The 22,629-nt window shown below is 45.7% G+C and overlaps 1 protein-coding gene and 1 pseudogene across 1 annotated transcript; one reads left to right on the top strand and one right to left on the bottom strand.

Annotated features, from left to right (window-relative positions):
- Positions 1-1,393: 1,393 nt before the first annotated feature.
- Positions 1,394-3,931, top strand: LOC115320069. Its single transcript, XM_029980152.2, has one exon. The coding sequence runs from the start codon at positions 1,394-1,396 to the stop codon at positions 3,929-3,931; it is 2,538 nt and encodes an 845-aa protein (XP_029836012.2).
- Positions 3,932-9,729: 5,798 nt separating this feature from the next.
- Positions 9,730-22,629, bottom strand: part of LOC121834208 — a 70,314-nt pseudogene continuing 57,414 nt past the window's right edge.

The following is a 22,629-nucleotide window of genomic DNA, read 5'->3' as shown; positions in this document are numbered from 1 at the left end:
CCGCGGGACGAGATTTCTATAAAAAAAAAAAAAATCTACTTTTTTTCGTTTAGGTTCCGCGACACATCGTAGCAGACGAACCCTCGTCGTCTGCTCCCGCTCCTCGCCGGAGCTAGGCATGATGGGATTGCATTTGGGCGCACTCCCGATTTTCTCGGTGCAGCGAGCGCATGCACGCGTGGGGTGCCGCCGCTGAAACGAACTCGGAGAGTGCAACCACTCGTGGGGTGACAGCGGAAACGAGCTCGCTTTACGCCGCAAATAAGCACGCGTGGGCAGGACAGCCAGCGAAACGAACTCGCTATGTGTCGTTTGCGGTCCTTCCCGGCGCAATGAAATGCAAAGCTTTTGATTTGGCCGTGCGGCGAAGAGTGGCTTCGGTAATGAGCATGCAACCGATTGTGCAGCCAGCAAGAAAGCGGCAAGCCTATCGCTTGCCGCAAACTTGTTCAGGATTTTGCGAGTGGATCGACTGCTTTATTGCCTTTTTCGTGGGATCCCTTTCTATGAGCGCAAATAAATTCTTTCGAAAGCTCTGTGGCGACCAAAAACGAGTACATGGACAGCACAATGAACTTGATACGTGCGGCCGTCCCGAAAGTGGTACCCACATTGCCAAGGGCCGACACCGATCGACCGATCCGCAAAATATAAGAAGCAAGCTTACCAGACACAGTTGTTTGGGTAAGAACGAAGGGGGGTCGATACGAATCAACGTGTCGCTGCAACGGCGCTGACGACACGACACCACAAGACAACCCTAACGTGCTAACGTAACGAGCCGACGAGCCTGCTGACAAAGAGACAGGCGTGATAGGGAAAATGGGGAGGGGAGCCCTAGCGGGAGCAAGGAGCTCCGGCGGCTGAAAAAAGTTCGCTAATTTAGGCAAATATTTCCGTTCACCCACCGCTCACACTGGAATAATTTGAAGGTATTAAATTTCTTTCCTTTTTTTTTTTTCAGATTCGGCATATTGTTGAGGATCACTTTAAGGATAATTAGGCGATAAGGCGATAACAACCATCAAACCCGAGCAACACTGTAATTGTTCGCCCCTAAGCTCACAGTGCGGTTACAGTGGCTGTAGTGCGATGGAAGCTGGGTGCTCGCCGGACCAATCAATGGCCTGCCTCTAACGCCTGACCTCGCTCATCGCGAGTGATTATGGGGGCGGGGGGGGGGGGGGGGGGGGGGGGGGGGAGGTTATCACGTGCTGCAAGGCCGGCACTGGTTTAACGAGCATGCAGCTTCCACCCCACTGTCAACGTCCTGTCCGTTTTTTTTTTTTTTTTTTTTTTTTTTTTTTGAGGGGGGGGGGGGCGAGGGGGGGGCTTGGCTTCCGTTTCCGTGCTCTTGTTTTATTGCAAAGGTTCCAATGCCCTCCTGGTTAAGATGACGTTTTGGCCATGCCCGTTGTGCACGTTTTTTGCACCGAAATTGATAAGAGTCGTCAATCATGTCGCAGAAATGCATGGCTCCGAGCCTAACATCACAATACTCTGTGGCGTAGATGGCTGCTGCCATACGTTCAAGGTCGTGAACTCTTATCGCCGTCACCTTTACCGAAATCACCGTGAGCACATAGAGCCGCCCCGTAGTGGCATCTCTGATCCCAATGCCGTCGGAAGTGCGGGACCCGATAGTGGCGTCTCTGATCTCGATGCCGTCGGAAGCGCGGGACCCAGTTGTGGCGTCCCTGATCCCGATGCCATCGGAAGCGCGGGACCCCACGGAAACCTGCCTGATGGAGGACAGGAATTTTCAAACTACGATGATGAAGCCTGGACTACTCCCGTTTCACAAGGGGAAACGCCTGCCGAAACATTTTATGATTTTGTTCAGAGCCTACAAGACAGCATTTGCAGCTTCTTTTTCCAACTCGCGGAAAAGCATAAGGTACCACACAGTACCTGCGACAAAATCTTCGGGGATTTTCAGTGCCTACTCGAGGTCATCCTGAACAAACACGCACAACAGGTGCAACAAGCCACCTCTTTCGCCGACGGCTCCACAGACAGCCATTGTCCATTTGGGGAGGACTTCCCACGCTGTCTTTTTGACAAAGTACGCAGTAGGTACCAGGGAGAAAAATATGCAAGAACAAACTTCTTGTATGTGAAGCCTGAAGAGCATCTGTTGCCAAGCCCACAGAGTTCTCCATTCCAGCACATCCCCATTGGGAAAGTTATCCAGAAAGTTTTCGAAGTTCCAGAGTTGGCAAGGGAACTCCTGCAACCAAGAGAACAGGTGGGGACCGCACCGGAAGTCCTAAGATGTTTTCGTGACGGCACGGCATCCAGACAAGTGGCAGCGAGTGCCAGCTCCAGTCAACCCACGCACAATCTGAACCTCTTGTTGTACACAGATGAATTGGGGATTACCAACCCCTTGGGGGCCAACCAAAAGCAGCACAAGTTGCTTGTTGTGTATTTCTCCTTCCTTGACCTGCACCCAAGGTACCGTGCGACTCTGAAGCACATACATCTGACACTGATGGCCAAGTACAAGGATACAGAGGCTGATGGACTGGAGAACGTGTTACAACCTCTGCTGCAAGACCTGGCCGAGCTCAAGAGCAATGGTCTTCAAGTTCGGCGTGGTGAAGGCACCATGAAAGTGAAGGCCACGGTTGCCGCAGTGTGCGGCGACAATCTTTCGCTGAACAAGCTTGGAGGCTTTTCCTGCTGCTTCAGCAGTGGCAGGGTGTGTCGCTTCTGCATGGCAACTAAAGCCAGGCTGGCAGAGCTCACGAGAGAAGAACTCTGTGTGATAAGGAGTGCAAATCGACACAGCATACACTTATCGGCAATTGCTATCAACCCATCGTTGAAAAAGCAATACGGAGTAACCGGGCCCTCTCCAATGCTGTCCTTGGAAGACTTCGACGTGACAAAACAACTCATGCCAGACATAATGCACGACATGTTTGAAGGAGGATTTGCAGTTGTTCTCCATTATGTTCTTCAAGGGCTCATCCAAGAGGGCACCCTTGCATTGTCAGACTTGGAGAAGGTAGCCAAGTTCAAATTTGGCTTCAACGACCGAAAGAACAAACCTGAGCCTCTAAGTGTCAACTTCACCAAGGACCACCGTGCCTTGAGAGGCACAGCTTCGCAAAAGTGGTGCTTGTTTAGGCTGCTCCCACTGATGATGGCCTCTAGCATCCCAGAAGGCAATGCGCATTGGGAGCTCTACCTAAAGTACCGGGAGATCACAGACATGATTCTTGCTCCTGAGGTTCCCACTGACTTCCTGCCATACCTAGAAGACAGAATTCAAGGTTTTCTAAAGGACTTCATTGAGACATACCCATCAGCCAGTGTGCCCCCCAAGCTGCACTATCTTGTCCACTATCCCCGCATCATCCGAGAGTATGGGCCCCTGCAACAGTACTGGTGCATGCGCTTTGAGGCAAAGCACCAGTACTTCAAAGGTCTGGCATTGAAAACCAAAAATTTCTTGAACATCACCAAGACCTTGTCTACACGACACCAACTCCTGCAGAGTTACGAGCTCCATACCTTTGTCCTTGACAAACCTGTTTATGCCACAGGTCTCAAGGTGGTAGCCCCCGCAGAACTCAACCAGTGCGCAGAGAGCCTGGCATTTGATGGCCTGCAGGTCTGGGAAGCCAAGTCCATCGAGACAAGCACGGGAGTTTACCGAACTAACGATGTCCTTCTCATGAACAAGACAACGTCACTGAGCTTTGCTAAAGTTAGCACAGTGTACATGGTGAATCGTGAAGTGTTCCTTCTGCTCAATGAGCTGCGAGTGGAGAGATTCCGCAGACACAGGTGCAGCTATAGAGTGCAGAACACCGACAACTTCTACCTCAAGCAGCCTGGTGAAGAGGCCTGCTTCCAACGGTTGGACCTCTACAACGAGGGAGAGCTTGTGCCAAAGTGGGACAGCTTCTATTATCCTTAAGTACTTCCAGGAAGACCAGTGGACCCCCAAAAGAACTTGTGTGACTTCGCACAAACCTATCTTACTGACTCAAACTTTTTGCACACTATGAAGAGACGTGCCAAGTGTGATGGCAATTACAGCTGGACTCTATATGTATCTTTATCTTGTTTATGTGCCACAAACCATGCCTAAATGTTTTTCAATAAGCAGTGTTACTAACAAAATGAAGTTTTAAAACATAACTGACTTCTGTTGTCTATTAGCTTGTTTTTTTTCATGTGGAACGGTAACCATGACCAAAACACTATAGTTGGTTACAAGTCAAGGAGGTAGCGGCAAATGCCCCTCAAAGAGAATCTTGTATTCCTTTGCCACCAATCTTGTCCCGTTGTTACCATGATATCACGACCTGCTCGAACCAATCTTGTTCTTGCAAAAAAATATTTTCAACATGGCTGCCGGGCAGATTTTTTATGACTCCAGCACCTTGCAGCAATTATTCTGCTCTTTAACGTGGTTTTTCACTTACCCGAGCGTACGTCGCTAAGTCATAAACGCGTCCACTTTTATTCGCAGTAGGTTCTGTGCGACAGCGTGCGAATTCAGCTAGAGCATTGCCATTGTAAAGTTTGATGCGGGAATAAGGCCTAGCATTGTATAGGGTGTCACAAAACAAAATTTACAGGGTCTTTTTTACCGCAAAAATAAACTAGGCATCGCCGAGCGCTCATTCTCCACCCAAAGGTAGCGCTAGAGGTCACAACTAGATGCCAAAGTTTCAGCCCAATCCGATAACTTAATCAGAAGTTATAAGTGATTTTCTGAAAATTTCGATGGGAAAATGGCGGCCGACGGAGTTTTCGAATATATGGGGCTCTATGGCACCAGAAACCGCAAACCGGCGAAAACGGGTTTCATTTTCCAATTGAAATTTTCAGAAAATCGGTTATAACTTTTGATTAAGTTATCGGATCGGGCTGAAACTTTGGCATCTGGTTGTGACCTCTAGCCCTATTTTTCGGCGGAGAATGGGCGTTCGGCGATGCCTACTTTATTTTTGCGGTGAAAAAAACCCTGTAAATTTTGTTTTGTGACACCCTGTACATATGTCAGACGCCGTCTGCTTCGTCCACCTCAGGTTGCGCCTCAACATTGCGACGACACCTGCTTTTCTTCGCAGTGGTTTCCGTGGAGCGATGTTAAAATACAGCGGTCACCAAACTCTTCTTTAAAAGTGTAGTGGGCTGTGCGGGATGGGCATAAGTCAACCGCAAACAATTTGGACCGTATCTTTGCTGGCGTTAACAAATAGTCTGTTTAATGAAATTACGCCTTCAAATCAGTATGCACTCATCTGTGAAACGTATCGCCCTTGTCAAGTTTCCGTGTCGCAGTCAGCTGCACGGTAATCTATGACTGCGATAGTATCCTTGTATGCACCCTCGTTTGCAATAATGAGCTATTACATACATGTGGCATACAAATGATAAAGCCAGTGATGCGTATGTTACAAATATTTAATTGATTTTGTTTTGGAGGTTAAGAAGCCGATATCTTCTTTTGGAAAAATTTCAGAGAAGTTTAGGGAAGCAGATTTGGTTCTCTCAAATGCTTCCGAACATTCTGCTAGCTCTCAGAGGCCCTGTCAGTTGCTTGTTTATGCTTCAAACCCGAGTAAGTGACGCGTGTACCCCCACTCGTGTCATGGCCAAGGTATTACCGGCAAACACGCACCAACCTTTTCAACTTACTGTAGAAGGAAAATTTTGTCCACATTATTCGATTGCAGCATTGGTTTAATAATTTGTAACACCTGAAAAGTATGTCAATAAAAATTGATTGCAAGGGCAGCTTCCTTTCAATTCATGAATTGCGGCTTTCTTATATGCAAAATATTTATTTAAATAAAAAATTTAAAAACATACTGAATACCCAGATGTCCTGATCTTGGTTTGAATGCAAGCAGCATAATGGTTTGTCTTCATTACAATAAAATTGACAATGTTTAAATCAAGCAACGACAACGACACAATAGAGGAGACTTAAAAGAAAAAGAAATTAAACCAAAAAAAAAAAAAAAAAAATTCCTCTGCTTGCACCACAAAGCAATGGGCTCGAACTGCCTAATTATGTTTCTGACATGTTGATCTCTGCATTATACCAGGCCGTAACCACGAACAAGCTCTTCAGAGTCTGCCATCATCTTTCGCGTCTACCTTGGCAAAGTCAGACTCGTGTGGAAAACATATCGAACTTCTTCTTGGGGGCAACTTCGCAGTCCTCGTTGTCAGAGCCTCCATGGAACCATTGGAAAAAAGGGTTTCTGTCGTTTCATCCGACACATTTCATCAACTTTTTATTGACACTTGTTTCATTGACACTGGTCGTTTTATTGACTTTACCACACTGTGCAGTAAAGTTTCATCGACACGCAAATTGCACGCTGTAGGAACATTTCGCAGTGCGTTTATCACTGGGGCACATGTTAAACTATCCAACCCACCCAGTTCACGATGCTTTGTGGCGACAATCTGCGACAGTTCATTACAAAATTGTGAACCCACCCGACCCAACCGTACAGAGCACTAGCACTGGGGTTCTGCTTTCCACTGTGCTAGCACAAGTTATTGTCACTCCCAGGGTGGCTGCAGTCTTGTGAATGGCCAGAGGCATCCCATTTATGATTCAAAACAAATCACTGGCAGCGAGAGTTCGCTGTCAACAGTGTTGAGACGTTATTATGATTCCCAGCCACAGACATTCCGTTTATGCTTGAGACAGATTACTGGCAGCGAGAGCTTGCTGCCAACAGTGTTGACACATGTTATTGTGATTCTCAGCCACAGACTCCGTTTATGCTTGAGACAGATTACTGGCAGTGAGAGCTTGCTGCCAACAGTGTTGACACATGTTATTGTGATTCTCAGCCACAGACATTCTGTTTATGCCTCGAAACGGATCACTGGCAGTGAGAGCTTTTTGCCCACAGTGGTGACACACATTATTGTGATTCTCAGAATGGTCTCAAGGCCTGTCCAAACAGCACACTTCAGAAATCATGAGGCGACACGACTCCGTCAAAAATTGTGGAAGCTCAAGCGTCTGGCAGTCCGATGCCTGTTCGAACAGAACCAACCAAACATCACGACTTCCTTCCTCGCTTCCTCCTCTTTTCGGTGGCCTTGATAATCGTCAGATTTGACGTCACATATGCCACCTGCCAATAAAGTCTATCTGTTCTGCCGAGCCCTCGTACCCTTGTTCGTGCTCTAAAATTTACTCAATCTTACTCCAGTTTAAAGGTTTTGTACCTTTTCGTTCAAACCCCTACCCACACCTTACTGCTATTCAGCGCTTGAAGTCTCCCTTAAGTTGAGGGGGGTCCCTAAAAGAAGGGAGGAGGGCGGGAGGGGGGGGGGAGGGGTTCTGATGAAATGTACTAGATGGACATAAAATAAACCCCACAGCTGACTCTGCCCATGCTGTACCTGCAACCCCGAAATTGCTAATCCCCAAATGTCACATTCCTGAAAACAAGCTATTTTATTGCAAGATATGATTTTGATTTCACTAATACTGGGGCTGTGGAGGAGGGTCCCATCCCTTAAAATCAGTGGGGGTCCGAAACCCCCCGAGACCCCCCAGCCTTTAAGCCCTGCTGCTATTCTCAGAGTTGCCTCAACTGTGTGAATGGCTACAGGGGTCCTGTTTATGCTTCAAAACAGATCACTAGCAGAACTCCCTGCCCAAAGTGCTCACACATTATTGTGATTCTCAGAGTGGCCTCGTGTCAATGCCCACAGACGTCCCGCTTTGTAACAGATCACTGGAAATGAGAGCTCGCTGCCCACAATGCTGACACACATTATTGCTACAGTCAAAGTGGCCTCAGTCCTGCGAATGGCCACAGGTGTCTCCCTTGGACTCCGAAAAAAAGCACTGGTACTGGGATTTTACTCTCCGCTGTGCTAACACACGGTATTGTTATCCCAGAACTGCCTCAGTCGCATATTTCAGCCTCAGTCCCATTTATGCTTTAAAACAGAGAACTGGCAGTGATCTGTTGTGTCGTCTTTCATAGACAAAAAAGAGCTTATTTGCAATCAAAATTTGATTCGTTGCATAGCAAAGATGTTTAGACAGCAGGAAGCCAATATGGCATCTGATGTCTCTGCTGTACCCACTGAACACGAAGTCGTCTATTAGACATCTAAGAACGTCTTGGCAAGAAGAGCAAGAGGTCTTGTATATGTCTTGGCAAGACGTGATAGTCCAAAACGTCTTGAGTCATCCTGTAGCCGCCCTGTAGACTTCATACCACTCCCTCTTTTTTGCGCTAAAGGACGTCTTGCAAGGCGTCTCCTAGACATCTTAGAGACAGCTGCAAGACGCCCAAGACATCAGTTGTCTCTTTGAGATGTTTTCTAGACGTCTACGTCAAGATATCTTAAGATGTCTTGCAAAGATGTCTCATAGACGTCTTGCGTAGCCCAAGACGTCTCTAGCTTAGTCGAGCCGTTTCAAGCCGGCTACAAGACGCCTTGTGCTCAGGGGGTAGATGGGCTGCAAACTTTTGTTTTCGCGAAGTTCAACTCGATACTGGTAAATCATGGCGCAGTGCAATGTATATCCTACGTAGAAATGCTTCCAGTCCAAGCTGTGTTATGGAACCGGAAATCGACTACAGCTGGAGCTCGAAATCTATATTACCAGCCGAATTCCAGGCTGTTTCCACCCAGGAATGGACAAATTTCTTGCTGGAAATTAGATTTTTCCTGATTTAGCTTGGAAACTTCCAGGTGGATCATGTACTGCCAAGCTAGAATTTCTGATTTTCAGCATGAGCAGCATTCATTTTCAGCTGTAACCAGGATTTCCAGCTGCTGTTGTACAATTTAGCCAAAAATGCGGCTGGAAATCTTCATTTCCAGCTGGAAGCTGCAGCTTATTTTATACACGTTTTCGAGTCCGGTCTCAGGGTGCCAACATCTTGCTCAGTGGGGTGGGCTTGGGTGCGGCCATAATCCAATTACGACGCCTTAGCACGGCTTTGTAAATGGATTATGACGCGTCCAAGCGCACCAAAGCCGAGCAGATGGCAGCTAGCGCCTTGAGACCGGACTTGAAAACGTGTATAGACCAGCTTAGACATTATCCCAACCAAAAGAAAAGTTTGTCTGGTGGCCGCCACATCAAAAAGCCACAAACAATGCTATACGGCAATGAAGCGGAGAAGCATGACAACAACCTGAGACACGGAAGGTTAGTCGTGGACAAGAACGACGATCCGATTTTATAGCATATAAGTAGTCCTTAAAAGGACCGTTTTGTGTTCCGAGATGTTGCACACTTTCTTCTTAATGTTGGCATTAAGCTTTGTCAAGGGGCTTGACACCAGACAGGTCACTCTCAGATGGGGTGTCCTCTCCATCGAGCTGGATGACGATGGGCTGGATGTGAGCACTTCTGGCACCGCCTCGTCCGAACGTTTCGTCAATGTCAATAACGTGCCTCACAGCATTAATCCAGTTGTCAGTGGTGATCGTGCCAACTTCTTTGTTGAGTGTCCCCACATCGACGAACTTGAACGTCGTGTTTCGGGCAGAAACGCCATTCTTGATTTGGGCCCATATCAGTTCGATGGGATGAAACTCGCAGCGATACGGTGGGAGCCTGACCACAAACCAGCCAGCCGTCTCGGCAGCAGTGTCCACATGATACTTTAGGTTCTGTGGCTTCACCAAGGCCACAATGTCGAGGAGGTGCTTCTTCAGCATCTTGGGGTCCTATAAAATTTTTTTAGGTGTCAGCCACTGTCAGATGTCGTCCTTGCGGGAACTCGTCGTCAGCACTTTCTTCAACTGCCGTGAATGATAAGGGTTGCCCATGACGATAACGCTTCCTGTTGGCAGTTTGTCAAGGACACCGTCGAACCACTTCTCGAAGCGGGCGCCACCCATTTCTTCGTGGTAATCGCCGGTCTTTTGGCCACGGAACACATCCAGGCAGCCATCGACGAAGCCTTCATCGCTGCCGATGTGGGTGACGGTAAGACGTTGGCCCTTCACCGGTGGCTGCTTGAGGCCCAACAAGAGACCATGCATGAAGGCGTCGTGAGACGAGGCAACAGTGGTGTCTACCCACACCCTTCAGACAGTGTGCCCTGCCGTCATCCATGTCTCGTACAGGTAGGAGGTCTTAATCCGACCATCTTGTCAGTGACGTGCGATCTCGTGCAGGTACCCCTGCTGCCAGGCGACGATGTCCTCTTGTTCATTCAGTCGCGAGTTTCATTCCCTCTTGTCATGCTCGAATCCAATGTCATGGAGAAAGTGACGCACAGTCCAAGCCTTCAACAAGGAAAGTTCAATGCTTGTGCAGAACTCGGCCGTTATCTTTTTGACTGTGGGGACCTCGCTCTGTCAAAAGACACAGTGGACGCACAATCTCAGCGCGCACAACGTGAAGTCACCACACCAGACTTTGCGCCGCCTCTTGCCTTCACTTGCTGGGCACTTTTGAGAGGGTCACAACTTGTCCCTCGGTTGCTTTCGCCAGGATGGTCCGTACACCAACACCAAGCAGCTTGCTGATTTCAATGACTCCACAGTGAGGCCGGACTGGCATTCATTACCAGCTGCCGTGAATCTCTGTTGAAAACATTGCCGCTCTTATGCTTCCTGTAGAGGCGCCTTGGTATTGACAGCGAGGCTGCACCAGACTCTCTTGATGAAGAAGAATATGACAATATGACATATTCTTCTTCATATGACAATGTGAATTAGGAAAACCTCTGACACCAACAGAAAGGATATGAGCTAGGGAGAACCATGGTTCATTTTGTAGAATGGGTTTATATGAAGAATAGGGTGGTTATAACATGGGAAACCAAAACTACAAGACCAGCAGCAATAAAGAGAGGATTTAGACAGGGTTTCCCATTGTCTACCCTGCTCTTTGTGATATACCTCAGTGAGATGGAAAAATGATGAGAACAGTGCAATTTAGGTTTTGACCCGACTTACATGGATGAAGGACATAAAGTAAATCTAGCATTGCCAGGGTTAATGTATACAGACAGTACTCATATCAGTAAGTAGTGAGACAATACAGGAACTTATTAGGATTTGTAGCAGGGAAGGAGACAGTTTAGGATTTGTAGCAGGGAAGGAGACAGTTTAGGCCTAAAACTCAGTAGGGACTATACTCTGTTTCATACTTAGCGTGCAACGCTGTCAAAGCTACTGGCGCGAGCGCGTGGCTTCATCTATGGTTTTGTTTGCGCAAGAACGCGTGCAAACGATCAACGAGATTGAGCCCCACGCTCGCGTCAGTAGCTTTGACAGCGTTGCACGCTAAGTATATGAAACAGAATATAGTCGGGTATAATAGATGTCAACGACGAGAAGGAAGAAACCCTGGAGATAGAGGACACAGTGATAGAATGCATAGAAAAGTGCAAATATCTGGGAGTATGGTTAAGTGAGGGAAGAAGGCATCTAAAAGGACATGAAGATATTGTGATAAAGAAGGGGAAACGAGATTCAGCTACTATGAAATACGGGGCACTCTGGAAATATTATAGATATGAAGTCGTTAGGGGTGTATGGAAGGGAGTCATGGTGCCAGGACTGTCATTTGGGAATACGCTATTGCGTATGAGGTCAGACATCCAGGCAGGTTTAGAGATACAGCAAAGGAGTGTGGGTAGGTTGGCATATTGGGGGAACAGGGGAATACACCAAATGAGGGAGTACAGGGGTATATGGGCTGGGCATCTTTCGAGGGTAGAGAAGCGATCAGTAAGTATCTATATATGAGAAGTCTAAACACTAAGTGGACAAACCGAACCTGCAAGATTGGGCCGTACAGAGCATATCAGTAGAAATGGGAGTAAAAGAAACTGAGACGAATATGTGGGAAGAGAGAATGCAAGGGAAATCAGCTTTAACAGCATACTTGGCACAAAAACAAGAAACAAAGAAGGAACAGTTGCATGATAATTCATTGGAGAGCTCATTGCTGTTAGAAGCTAGAACAGGGGTGCCAAGAACGAAAACAAATAGGGCTAAATTCCAGGAAATAGACTCTCTATGCAACATATGCAACAGCGAAAGGGAACCTACAGGACACGTAATTTTAAGGTGCACCGGGCTTTGTCCCACTTTCTTGGGGGGAGATATACGGATTTAGAGGGGGCACCATGGGATTTGTAGACATGGATGGACGATTGGATAGGGAAGGAATTGTGGTAACTAAGAGGAGATTGAAAGATCGGTGGAAAAGATCTAGAGAGAGGTAAAAATACAGATAAAAATAAGCAATGGAAACACTTTAAGGGGGGGGAGGACAGGTTGTGTTAGAACAAAATTTATACAGATCTTAAGAAAGAAGGGATGATGATCAAAATGTTAGGCTAGGTGGCACAATCTGATGACCGTTACAACGGGTATAGCCATTACCATTCATCAGAGCCGTGTATACAGAGTTTGGTCAATGGGAGCTGTGTGCGGGCAGAACCAGCGCATGCATCAGACGCAGAAAGTGGGCTAGGCATGCTCTTTTGGCCAACTAGAAGCTGAAAAGAATCCCCTAGCGGTGGTAGCGAGAAACAAACTTAGTCGTTTTAATAAGCGCGTAAGAATTAAATGTAGTAACCCTTTATGGCTAGAAATAGGGTTCACGTACTGTTGCGATCATGATCATGCAGAAAGATGTTAGGAACGAATGAGCCGCTCAACTCTGTTTTGCTCGCAGAGTGTGACCGCTCAGAAGGCAGATTCCCGGCCCTCGGTGCTTGGCGTATGGTTTGTGTCAATTGTTCGGCCGCTAGTCACAATCTTTCACCATGATTCTGTATGACCGTAATTGAAACATCATGTGCACCATATTTTCAGTCACCGAGAGTTACTACGATGCACTTATCAAGTTTGCTTCTCGCGACCACCGCCAGAGTATTATTACCGGCTTCTGGTTGGCCACATTCGAATTTGTGAAGATGCCCTGAAACACGCCCAGCCTGCTTTTGGCCAATGGCGCCTCCTCATTTGTCTCCTATAGACCTTCCCAGAGGCAGTTTCGAACGAAGCGATTTACAGCGCGCGTCCCTGGTTTTGAGAGAGTATGTCAGTGTTGTCCGATTGTGCTGGGCTGTGGGTTTTCTAGTCGGTGAGCTGTGGCAGCCTACGTAGGCACACTTCCGGACGCTGGGGGAGGCTACATTGCTGCATTATTTTTTTATTTTATGTTCTATGGCGAATATAATTTCTCAAGGTTTTGAAGATGGAATTCTACTATTTTTGAGAACAAAAACAATGAAGTGAAAGCTGTTTTGGTGAGTCTGTGCACGACAGAACAAATGCAACTGGAATGTTTGTTTTGTTTGTTCGGCAGCAGTGCAACACAGGCACTGTTATAAGCATTTCTACTCTGCTCGCAGATACGCCCACACTGAAGCTAGGATCGGCAACGTCATCGCTTGACCGTCAACAGTGTGATCGACGACGCACGTGCTGGGAGAAGACAGCGTACCCAAGAGGACACGGGCCACAACATCTGCCATCGTCTACTAAAGGAGCGACGGTCGCCGCTTCGTGCTCAGTTCGGCAGCGGTGCAACACAGGCACTGTTATAAGCATTTCTACTCTGCTCGCAGATACGCCCACACTGAAGCTAGGATCGGCAACGTCATCGCTTGACCGTCAACAGCGTGATCGACGACGCACGTGCTGGGAGAAGACAGCGTACCCAAGAGGACACGGGCCACAACATCTGCCATCGTCTACTAAAGGAGCGACGGTCGCCGCTTCGTGCTCAGTTCGGCAGCGGTGCAACACAGGCACTGTTATAAGCATTTCTACTCTGCTCGCAGGTGAGAGACTTTTCGCACCCCGAATAGTTTGTTTGTATGCACTGCTGCCGAACACAGCTTACCGTGTATTTCTTGTGTCTGTCTGGCCGTCATGACTAAGGACGGCAAGGAAGCTAGGGAATCTAGGGAGTTTGCAAAGGCGCTCGACGACCTTCGTCGCGAATTGAGAGCCGACCTACGTAGTTTAAAGGAAAGTACGAAGTTTTGCAGCGACACTTGCGACAAAGTTGAGTCGATTGGAAGCGACGTAAAACAGCTAAGGAAGGAAATCCAGGAACTGACTAAGAGAAACTGTGAGCTGCAAGATGAAAATAAAATACTGAGTCAGCGGATTGAGGAATTAGAGCAGTACCAACGCTCAAATAACCTCGAGATAAAAGGAGTGCCTGAGGGGGGCAATCCCTATGAAGTCATCAAAATGATTGGTGACGTACTGGAAGAGCCAATTTCAAATTCAGACATAGATATCTGCCATAGGGTACCAACACCAAAACCAGGCGAGCAAAACATCGTCGTGCGCTTCATACAACGCACGAAGAGAAATGCTGTACTTATGAAGGCAAAAAAGAAGAAGCTCACTGCTGCAGCCCTTGGTTACACTTTGGCTAGGACGACGACGCCTGTGTTCGTCAATGGGCACCTAACACGTCAAAGCAAACAACTGCTGGGGGCAGCTATTGCTAAAAAGAAAGAGGTTAGGTGGAAGTACGTCTGGACTACGGGTGGGAACGTGTTTGCGCGTAAGGATGATGGCTTGAATGTTTTAAGGATTCTGTGTACGGCTGATTTGGAAAGAATGGCATAGACTTTTTTGCACTCGTCATTTGATACCGTTTCCTCACCTTTATGTATGCTGAGTCATGTAAATACTTTAATAGTGAGCAATTCAATGATAAATACAGAAATTACAAGCCATGTTTTTCTGCAATTCATCTCAATACCAGAAGTATACGAAGGAAACAAGACGCCCTTGATTTCTTTTTTGATTCCCCTCGCTTGCGCTTTGATGCCTTGTTGTTCACGGAAACATGGTTGCGAAAAGACGAGATACCGCCGAGTTTTGCGAATTACAACTGCGTAAATTTAAACCGAGATAAAAAACGAGGAGGTGGAATTTTGATATATCTAGAGTCTTCTATTTCTTTTACTGTTGTGGACGAATATTCTGTAATCAATGCAGATATTGAGTGTCTAGTTGTTCGCATGGAAACAATGTTTGTTGTTGCTGCATATAGACCACCCACGGGAAACAAATCTGTGTTTCTTGATTTCTTTGACAACTTGCTTAATTTTCTTTGTTTAACGAAGCACTCTTTCATGGTTATGGGTGATATAAACATCGACACACTTGCAAATGAGTCTCACGCGACCGATTTAAATGAACTCATTCTGTCCTATGGATGTTCAAACGTGATATCGCTACCAACCAGAATAACAAGTGAGAGTGCCACATCAATAGACGTATGCATAACAAACATTAACCAAACTGAACTATACCCTGGAATTTGCACACAGGACATTAGCGACCACCTGCCCATTTTCTGCCTAAGCCGCCGTCCGAAAAAAGGCAAAAAAATTGACCCAGTTAATTACTGCTACCGAAAAATAAACGAAACAACACTTAGCATATTTCATGAACTCGTTAAGAGTTTTGATTGGACAGACGTTTACTTAGAAGAAAGCGCGGACACTGCTTATAGCAAGTTTTTAGGTGAATTTAAGAAGTTATATGATTGTGCATTCCCTATAGTACAGGGAAAAACGTCAAAACCCAAACTCCGTAAGCCATGGGTGGATGACGACCTATACAAGAGAATTAGAATAAAAAATAACATGTACCATTGTTTCGTGAGGTCGCGTGATAAAGCGCTGCTGAGTGAATTTAAAAAAATCAGGAATAAGCTTAGTTCCGACCTTAAAAGGGCAAAATCTGAATACTTTTTGAGCAAGTTTGATAGTATTTACAATAACCCGAAGAAACAGTGGGAAACGGTTAATAGCTTAACAAATAAAGACTACGTCCGGTGTGGTGTGGATAACATAACCATAAACGGTAGAAATATAGGTGGTGAAGAACTTGCAAATACACTGAATGAGCATTTTATAAACGTTGGTGCTCCGCGAGAAAGCGAAACTGACAGCAAAATCACTTCCACAAATAGAACTTCAAATATCTCAAGCTCTATAATGCTTCAGCCAACTTCCCCATGCGAAGTTAGTAATTTGATAAAAAATATAAAGACGAGTGTAGCGGCTGGGGCTGACGAAATAAAACCTTTGCCAGTTAAAATGGTGTCAAATATAATAAGCCCAGTCCTGGCACATATTATAAACAACATGTTGCAAACAGGAATATATCCAGACGAACTCAAAGTCGCAAGGGTTAGTGCGGTGCATAAAGGGGGAAACAAAAATGACCTAGAAAAATACCGACCAATATCTGTTTTGCCAATTTTCTCAAAAATATTTGAAAGCGTGATAAACGTTAGATTACAAAGGTTTTTTTCAAAATACAACGTAATCACTAGGTCCCAATATGGCTTTCAAAAGGACAAATCGACTGAGCTTGCTCTTACGAATATAAAAGACATAATTATAACCAACATCGAAAATAAACTATATACACTCGGGTTATTTCTAGATTTGAGCAAGGCCTTTGATTCGATACAACACAATATTTTACTGTCAAAACTTCGGACTTGTGGTGCACGTGGCGTAGCGTCTGACCTAATCAAGTCCTACCTCCGAAATCGTAAACAGTTTGTACATGTCAATAACGCAGCTTCTCGGCAATTAGAAATAAAACATGGAGTGCCCCAGGGCTCCCTACTGGGGCCACTACTTTTTCTCATATATATAAATGATATAACAGACATCCCAAATTCCCCACATATGGTGATGTACGCTGACGATACAAATGTTTTCTTCTGCAGCAATACAAAAGTGTCCTTAGAACAACAGGCAAATGATTATCTTCAGGAACTTTCAGACTGGCTGGAAACAAACACGCTTAAACTAGATGTGGACAAAACAAAGTACATTATATTTGGACCTATCAATAAGCACGACAATAGTGTAATACATCTGATATATAATAGCATTCCCATATCTCAGGTTATAGAACAAAAGTTTCTTGGCGTCTGGTTTCATGAAACACTTACTTGGAACACTCACGTGAGCAAATTAAAAGGGGACCTATCGAGAACACTAGGCTGTATATATAAAATAGCAAATTTATTACCAAAATGGCTTATTAAAAACTTATATTACTCTTTGTTTTACTCAAAACTCTGTTACGGAATTATGGCATGGGGGACAACCACTTCCACAAATTATAGCAAATTAATCATTCTCCAGAAAAAGGTTCTGCGCATTTTAGAAAACTATCAAGGAAATGTTCGTGATTTTTATAGCAGTCTATATTTTGCAAAACATAACATGTTTAAAGCAAACCAGATTTATTACTTTAAACTTATGCAGACAATATACAAAGAGAAACTCTATCGAATGGGTGAAGTGCCATCGCAACCCTATCTTCTCAGAAACGCCAAACACAAGGCTCCTAAGGTCAGGACAAATTATGGAAAACAAAAACTAAATTATCAGGTTCCTAGATTACTAAACATTTTTGAAGGGCGTACTGATTTTGCAGTATCATTTAATAAATATAAAAGTAACATCAGACACACCCTTGTACACAACGATATATATTACGCGTAGTAGAAATTGTTTTGTTTTTGCGCCTACCAGTGTTGCAATGACGAATGTGTTTGTTACATGGCTGTAACCTTTTGTGTACATATCTTTTGTGATTTTCTTTCTTTTTTTTCTCTTGCTCCTTCGATAATTTTGTGATTATACGTCAGTGATTACGAATCAATGTCGTACAAATGATAGTCATCTTTGTGTGACATTATCTAGCTGGGTTTAGAATTTTAAAACGTTTTGTGAATTGTTTCCTATTTATTTTGCTTCTTTTCTTTCTTTTTTTTGCTCCTTTGTTTATTTTGTGATTATACGTCAGTGATTACGAATGAATGTCGTACGAATGATAGTCAACTTTGTGTGGCATTATCTAGCTAGGTTTAGAATTTCAGAGCGATTTGTAAACTGTTTTCTTATTTCTTGAAATATTATATTCATCTGAGGACAGTTTTTGTGTAACAAGTGTGCATGTTTGTAGCTATGTAGATGTATGTATTTTGGGGCACATGTAGAAGAGAGCTGCTTTTTTTGCACAGCTTCAAAGCAAATGAACGAATGTGTCTATTCCGAGAGTCCTCTGTCTATTCTGTCCCCGGACCCGACCCTATCAGCTATTTTTCGCGAAGACCCGGATCATAGCCGAGAAGGCTTTTTGGAGATTATCTCAACGGAAATAATCCTCCAAGAACACCAAACTGCCTGCGTCGTGGGCTGCTTGATGTTCGCTCTCTTCGTTCGCTTTCTGCGAAGGCTGATTAGGCTACGATCCCTGGTATTCCCTGGTTCTCACAGTGGAAGATAACACACAAAGGGTAAGCATCCTAGACAGGCAAATAAAGCAAAAAAACTTTTAAGAAAAGGTGGCGAACTCCAAATGCACAATGCAGGTGGGGAGTCACGCTGACCGGGTTTCCACAACTCAGGTCGGTGGCAGAAATTTCTGGCTGATAGGGGTCGCTCGATTCGCAAAATGGCAGCGGCCGGAGAGCTTTTTCTTCAAAGGTCTATACTTTCCAACGAATGGTCAAACTCTCTACATATACGGCTCTGCTATTCATCCATCCATCCATCCAGAATCTGAGGAATCGCATTACAGTGGCTTAAAGGGCAACTCCGCTTCATTTTTGGTTTTGAAAAAACAATGCAGTCCTCTTCAGAATCGCCTAGGAAGACCACACGTGAAATGTTACGACGCAGTTCTGTCTAAATGTTTCTTAAACGGTCCGGCAAACTTTGCAACTCGCCAAGTTGCCGAAATCGGCTGACTTGAGCGGGCGAATTCAGGCGCAACCAACAGCGCAGTCAAGGCTACGGCATGGGCGGAGCCAACATTGAGCTAAACGTCATCATCATGGCCCCCTTTTGCTTGTTTTCACTTCTCCGAGCGAGCGTAGTGCATGACGTCATCAACGTCATGCACTACGCACTACGCATGGCGAAGAGCGAGGTGCAGACGACACTCGCGCCTGCCACACGCCCGCCCAAATCCCGCCCATCGTTGGGCCGAGGATCACGTGACATCTCGTACCATGTGCTGGCCACGTACTTGGCGGCCCGAGGCCAATGTTGCCGGGCGGAGCCGAAGTTTCGGTTTCGATTTCCGCTTGTGTTTAAAATTAGATTTAAAAATATATATCCCATTTTTCGCGCAGCAAACGACGTAGTGTGTTTTACTAGGGCTTTTTAAATCGAAATCACTCATTATCCCGAAATCTTTGGAATTGAGTGGAGTTGCCCTTTAAAGGGGGTAGTGTAGTTAGTGCGTAGCCTCCACCATGCATCGGGAACGGCTGCTCCTTGGAAGACGGTGTAGGTGGCGCTTCGATCCGCAGCTCCATTGGGTGCCTCAATCGGCCGGCAGATAGAGGCACCGTAACACGCTTCATAACTAATATAAATACCTCAAAAACAATGATTTGTTTCCAGCGAACTTCCAACATGATTTGGGTTTGAAGGTGTATGAAAATGTGAAACTAGCAGACGACAGTGTAGTCGACAGCTGCGAATCGGCCGGAGCTGGCCGGAGCCAAGCTGACTGTTGTATTCGCGTAGGCAGAAAGACTACCGCTGAATACTTCGTATTTATTCTGGTCCGGCCGCTGCAACCGGTCGGCAGATCGAGAGCTTGAGAGTGCGCGCGTTCAGTGGCTGCTGTGCCAGCATCATCATCCTCTAGCACAGTGTTCCGACACAGGGTATAACACTGACCAAGCTGGTCAAGCTGGAGCCATAGCCGGAACGACTGTGCTGCAAGCGCCAGCGCCACCCGCGGCCGTCTTCTAACGCTGTGCCGCTTCTCCGGTTTCGTTCGTTACACTACCCCCTTTGAGCCACTGTAATCACATTTCACTGTCTCCACGTTGGGATTCATAGCAGAAATAAAGGACACCTTCAGATTTGTCAAAACCCGAATCACAGGGGGGTTGAAAACCCGAAACACAGGGTTTTTTAGTTTTCTCCGCTTTCCATGTTTACCAAATGCAGCGAATGCACGGAATGTATCTGATTTGTGTAGGATGGTTATCCAGCTAAAACCAACAACCATATATGTAATAAGGTGGTGAATCGGGCCAGTTGGTTGACGTTATACATGATGGGGAAAACAGCTCAGAAAACGCAGACTACGAAGAGGAACCAACACGACAGGACAATGCTGTACTCGCAACTGAAGAATTTTAATAAAGGAAACAAAGACAGAAAAAAACATACACAGTATCTTAAAAGATTGCACAAACAAAGGACCACTCTTGCCAACCATGAAGCGTGTCAACAAAACTACCAGTTCATTATGTGACTCATTTTTTACCACAGGAGGGATATCTCTATTGCTGAGCGAGTGATGTAGAAGCCAAAAATACATAATTCGCCTCGGCTAGGTGGCGCAAGCTGCCGTCCACAACAAGGTCTGTCTGTAGCCAATATCTATCCATTAGAGCCCCCCCCCCCAACCCCCCCCCCCCCCCCCCCCCCCCAGAAGGGGCGTTTTCAGCAAACTAGTTTCTCGACTGCGGAGGCGTTTGAAGCGGGCGAATCACGTTTATGAGGAGAAGCTTCTACTTCGTTCTTGACTTGTAACTGGGTATTCGCAACTCCAGTGAACTATAGAGGGCGCGCTGCTCAAGCAAAATAGTGGATGAAATGAGGTCGTTTTCGTCGTTCAGCACGTGGACCACCCCAAATTCCTGCACTGCAGCGTAAAATCGGTTTTACATTTGAAAGCAAAGCGATTTTCCGACGGTAGAAACATTCTTCTAGTCAGTAAGTAGGAATGACACGGCGTAATCATAAAAATAATTACTGGAAACGATGTTTGTTTCTATGCTGCCTACGAGAACCAAGCAGCGATAGCAGACGACAGTGTCGAAACACCTCCTCTCCTGAGCTTCTGGGCGCTGCCGTTACGCGGTGTAGATTTCGCTGGAGTCGCGAATAGATGATCTAATCAAAAACCCAACCTGCTTTCCGTAACCAATATCTTTTGCTAAATTTTATAATGGGGTGTGGAGGGGGGAGGGGGGGGGGGGATTTGGCAGCCGAATGTGTTAGTGTACCACAGGTTGGAGCCTGTAGAGCGAAAAGCTCATGGATTCTGGGCTCGATCCTCACCTTCGGCAGGGTATATGTATATGGGTATTGTACCGGCAAAAATTTGTATAATAATCACTACAGCCTGATGATTCTTGAAACCACATTTGCAGCCATACTGCCCTGGCCTTTGAGAAATTGTAAGTTTGAGAAGTTTTGCATGACCTGTGCACAGTTTTGCATGACCACAAATATGGCCACCAGTGAATATCGCATATAGAAAAAAAAAAGTAAACGACAATGTACAGTCGGGCTCAGTGAAATGCAAACGAAAGGTTTCTGGTTTTCGGTACATGCTGTACCACCTGCAAAGATTTATTTATTTATTTATTGCATTTTTCTCTGGAGCCCCTAAACAGTCCTTGGGCCTACATAAGGGTGCACCGACTGATATGCACAAGCAGTGTAGCATAAGAAGCAGGAACATAAAACACAAGCATAATACAAAGAAACAAGGACAAGCACGTTGAAAGTGAAAAAAATTGCATAAAGTGCTGTGGGTGTGTGGGCCCATCACCATCACACTGGACCCTCACTTGGCACATTCTCAGCTTCAGCGTTGTGCCTCAGTGGCCCCGTATGTATCAAAAACCACAAACCCTCGTTAGAAATTTACTGGGCCCCAAGTGTGCACAAATAATTAAGTATCCTCAATGTGTGTTTAAACACAGGAGAGCAGCAAACAGACTTGGAGCTTGAAGAAGACTTTTGGCCCAGATCTGGAAAGCACGATATGTACTTGCGTAAATATGTAGCATTTTAATTTTCTTACTTTTTGTTTTGTTTTGCTGGCCTGCATTTTATATTAAAAAAAAAAAAAAAAAAAAAAAAAAAAAACAGACTATGTGTCACTGCTGCAGCGGTCATCTCAAATATGCTACCATGAAACTCAAATTCGAAGGAAAAAACAAAAAGAACGATGCGCCCATGATATGCCTCAAGGCTTGTATGACCGTATTAATACGATCGTATGTAGTGCGGCATTAGTTGATATGACCTGTCCCGCAGGCAAGTGTTAGCAGATGGGAAGCGGTTTTGAGGTACTACTTTTGCATTTAAATGATGCTTGGTACACACAAAAAACAACAACATACATGGTGGGAATCTACTTACCAAGCCATCCATTTTGCGACCACGCTGTGGTCCTTGCACCCATAGCAATGTGCGCTGACGTACTCACACACTGTATCGGAGCTTCCATCGGGCCCGCGATGGCAGAAAATTGCTCACATGAGACACACATTCGAGTACACATGGTTTCGAGCGTCTTAAAACTGGAGTAAGCAAGAACGTGTGCACGTAACATTCCTGCACACATACTCCGTCTGTCTCTCCCTGCGGAATATTTAAAGCGCAAGCTAAGTGGCGAACGTTAAGTACGGCGGTTTTGGCCAAGGCTCCGTTGACCAAATTTCGACCCAGCTAACACAAAAAGAGGGGCGATGGCGTTACTTTGATACTCCAGTGTCTCTCCCTTAACGCTGGCAAAACACCGCTGTTCTTGAAATGTCAGGTGGCCCGATAACCGAGTCACTATACTTCGTTTCACCTTATC

The sequence above is a fragment of the Ixodes scapularis genome, unplaced genomic scaffold, assembly GCF_016920785.2.
Source record: "Ixodes scapularis isolate PalLabHiFi unplaced genomic scaffold, ASM1692078v2 ptg000597l_1___fragment_2___debris__unscaffolded, whole genome shotgun sequence".
Lineage (NCBI taxonomy): Eukaryota > Metazoa > Arthropoda > Arachnida > Ixodida > Ixodidae > Ixodes > Ixodes scapularis.
Note: the sequence above shows the minus strand (reverse complement) of the source record. Positions and strands in the feature narration are given on the sequence as shown.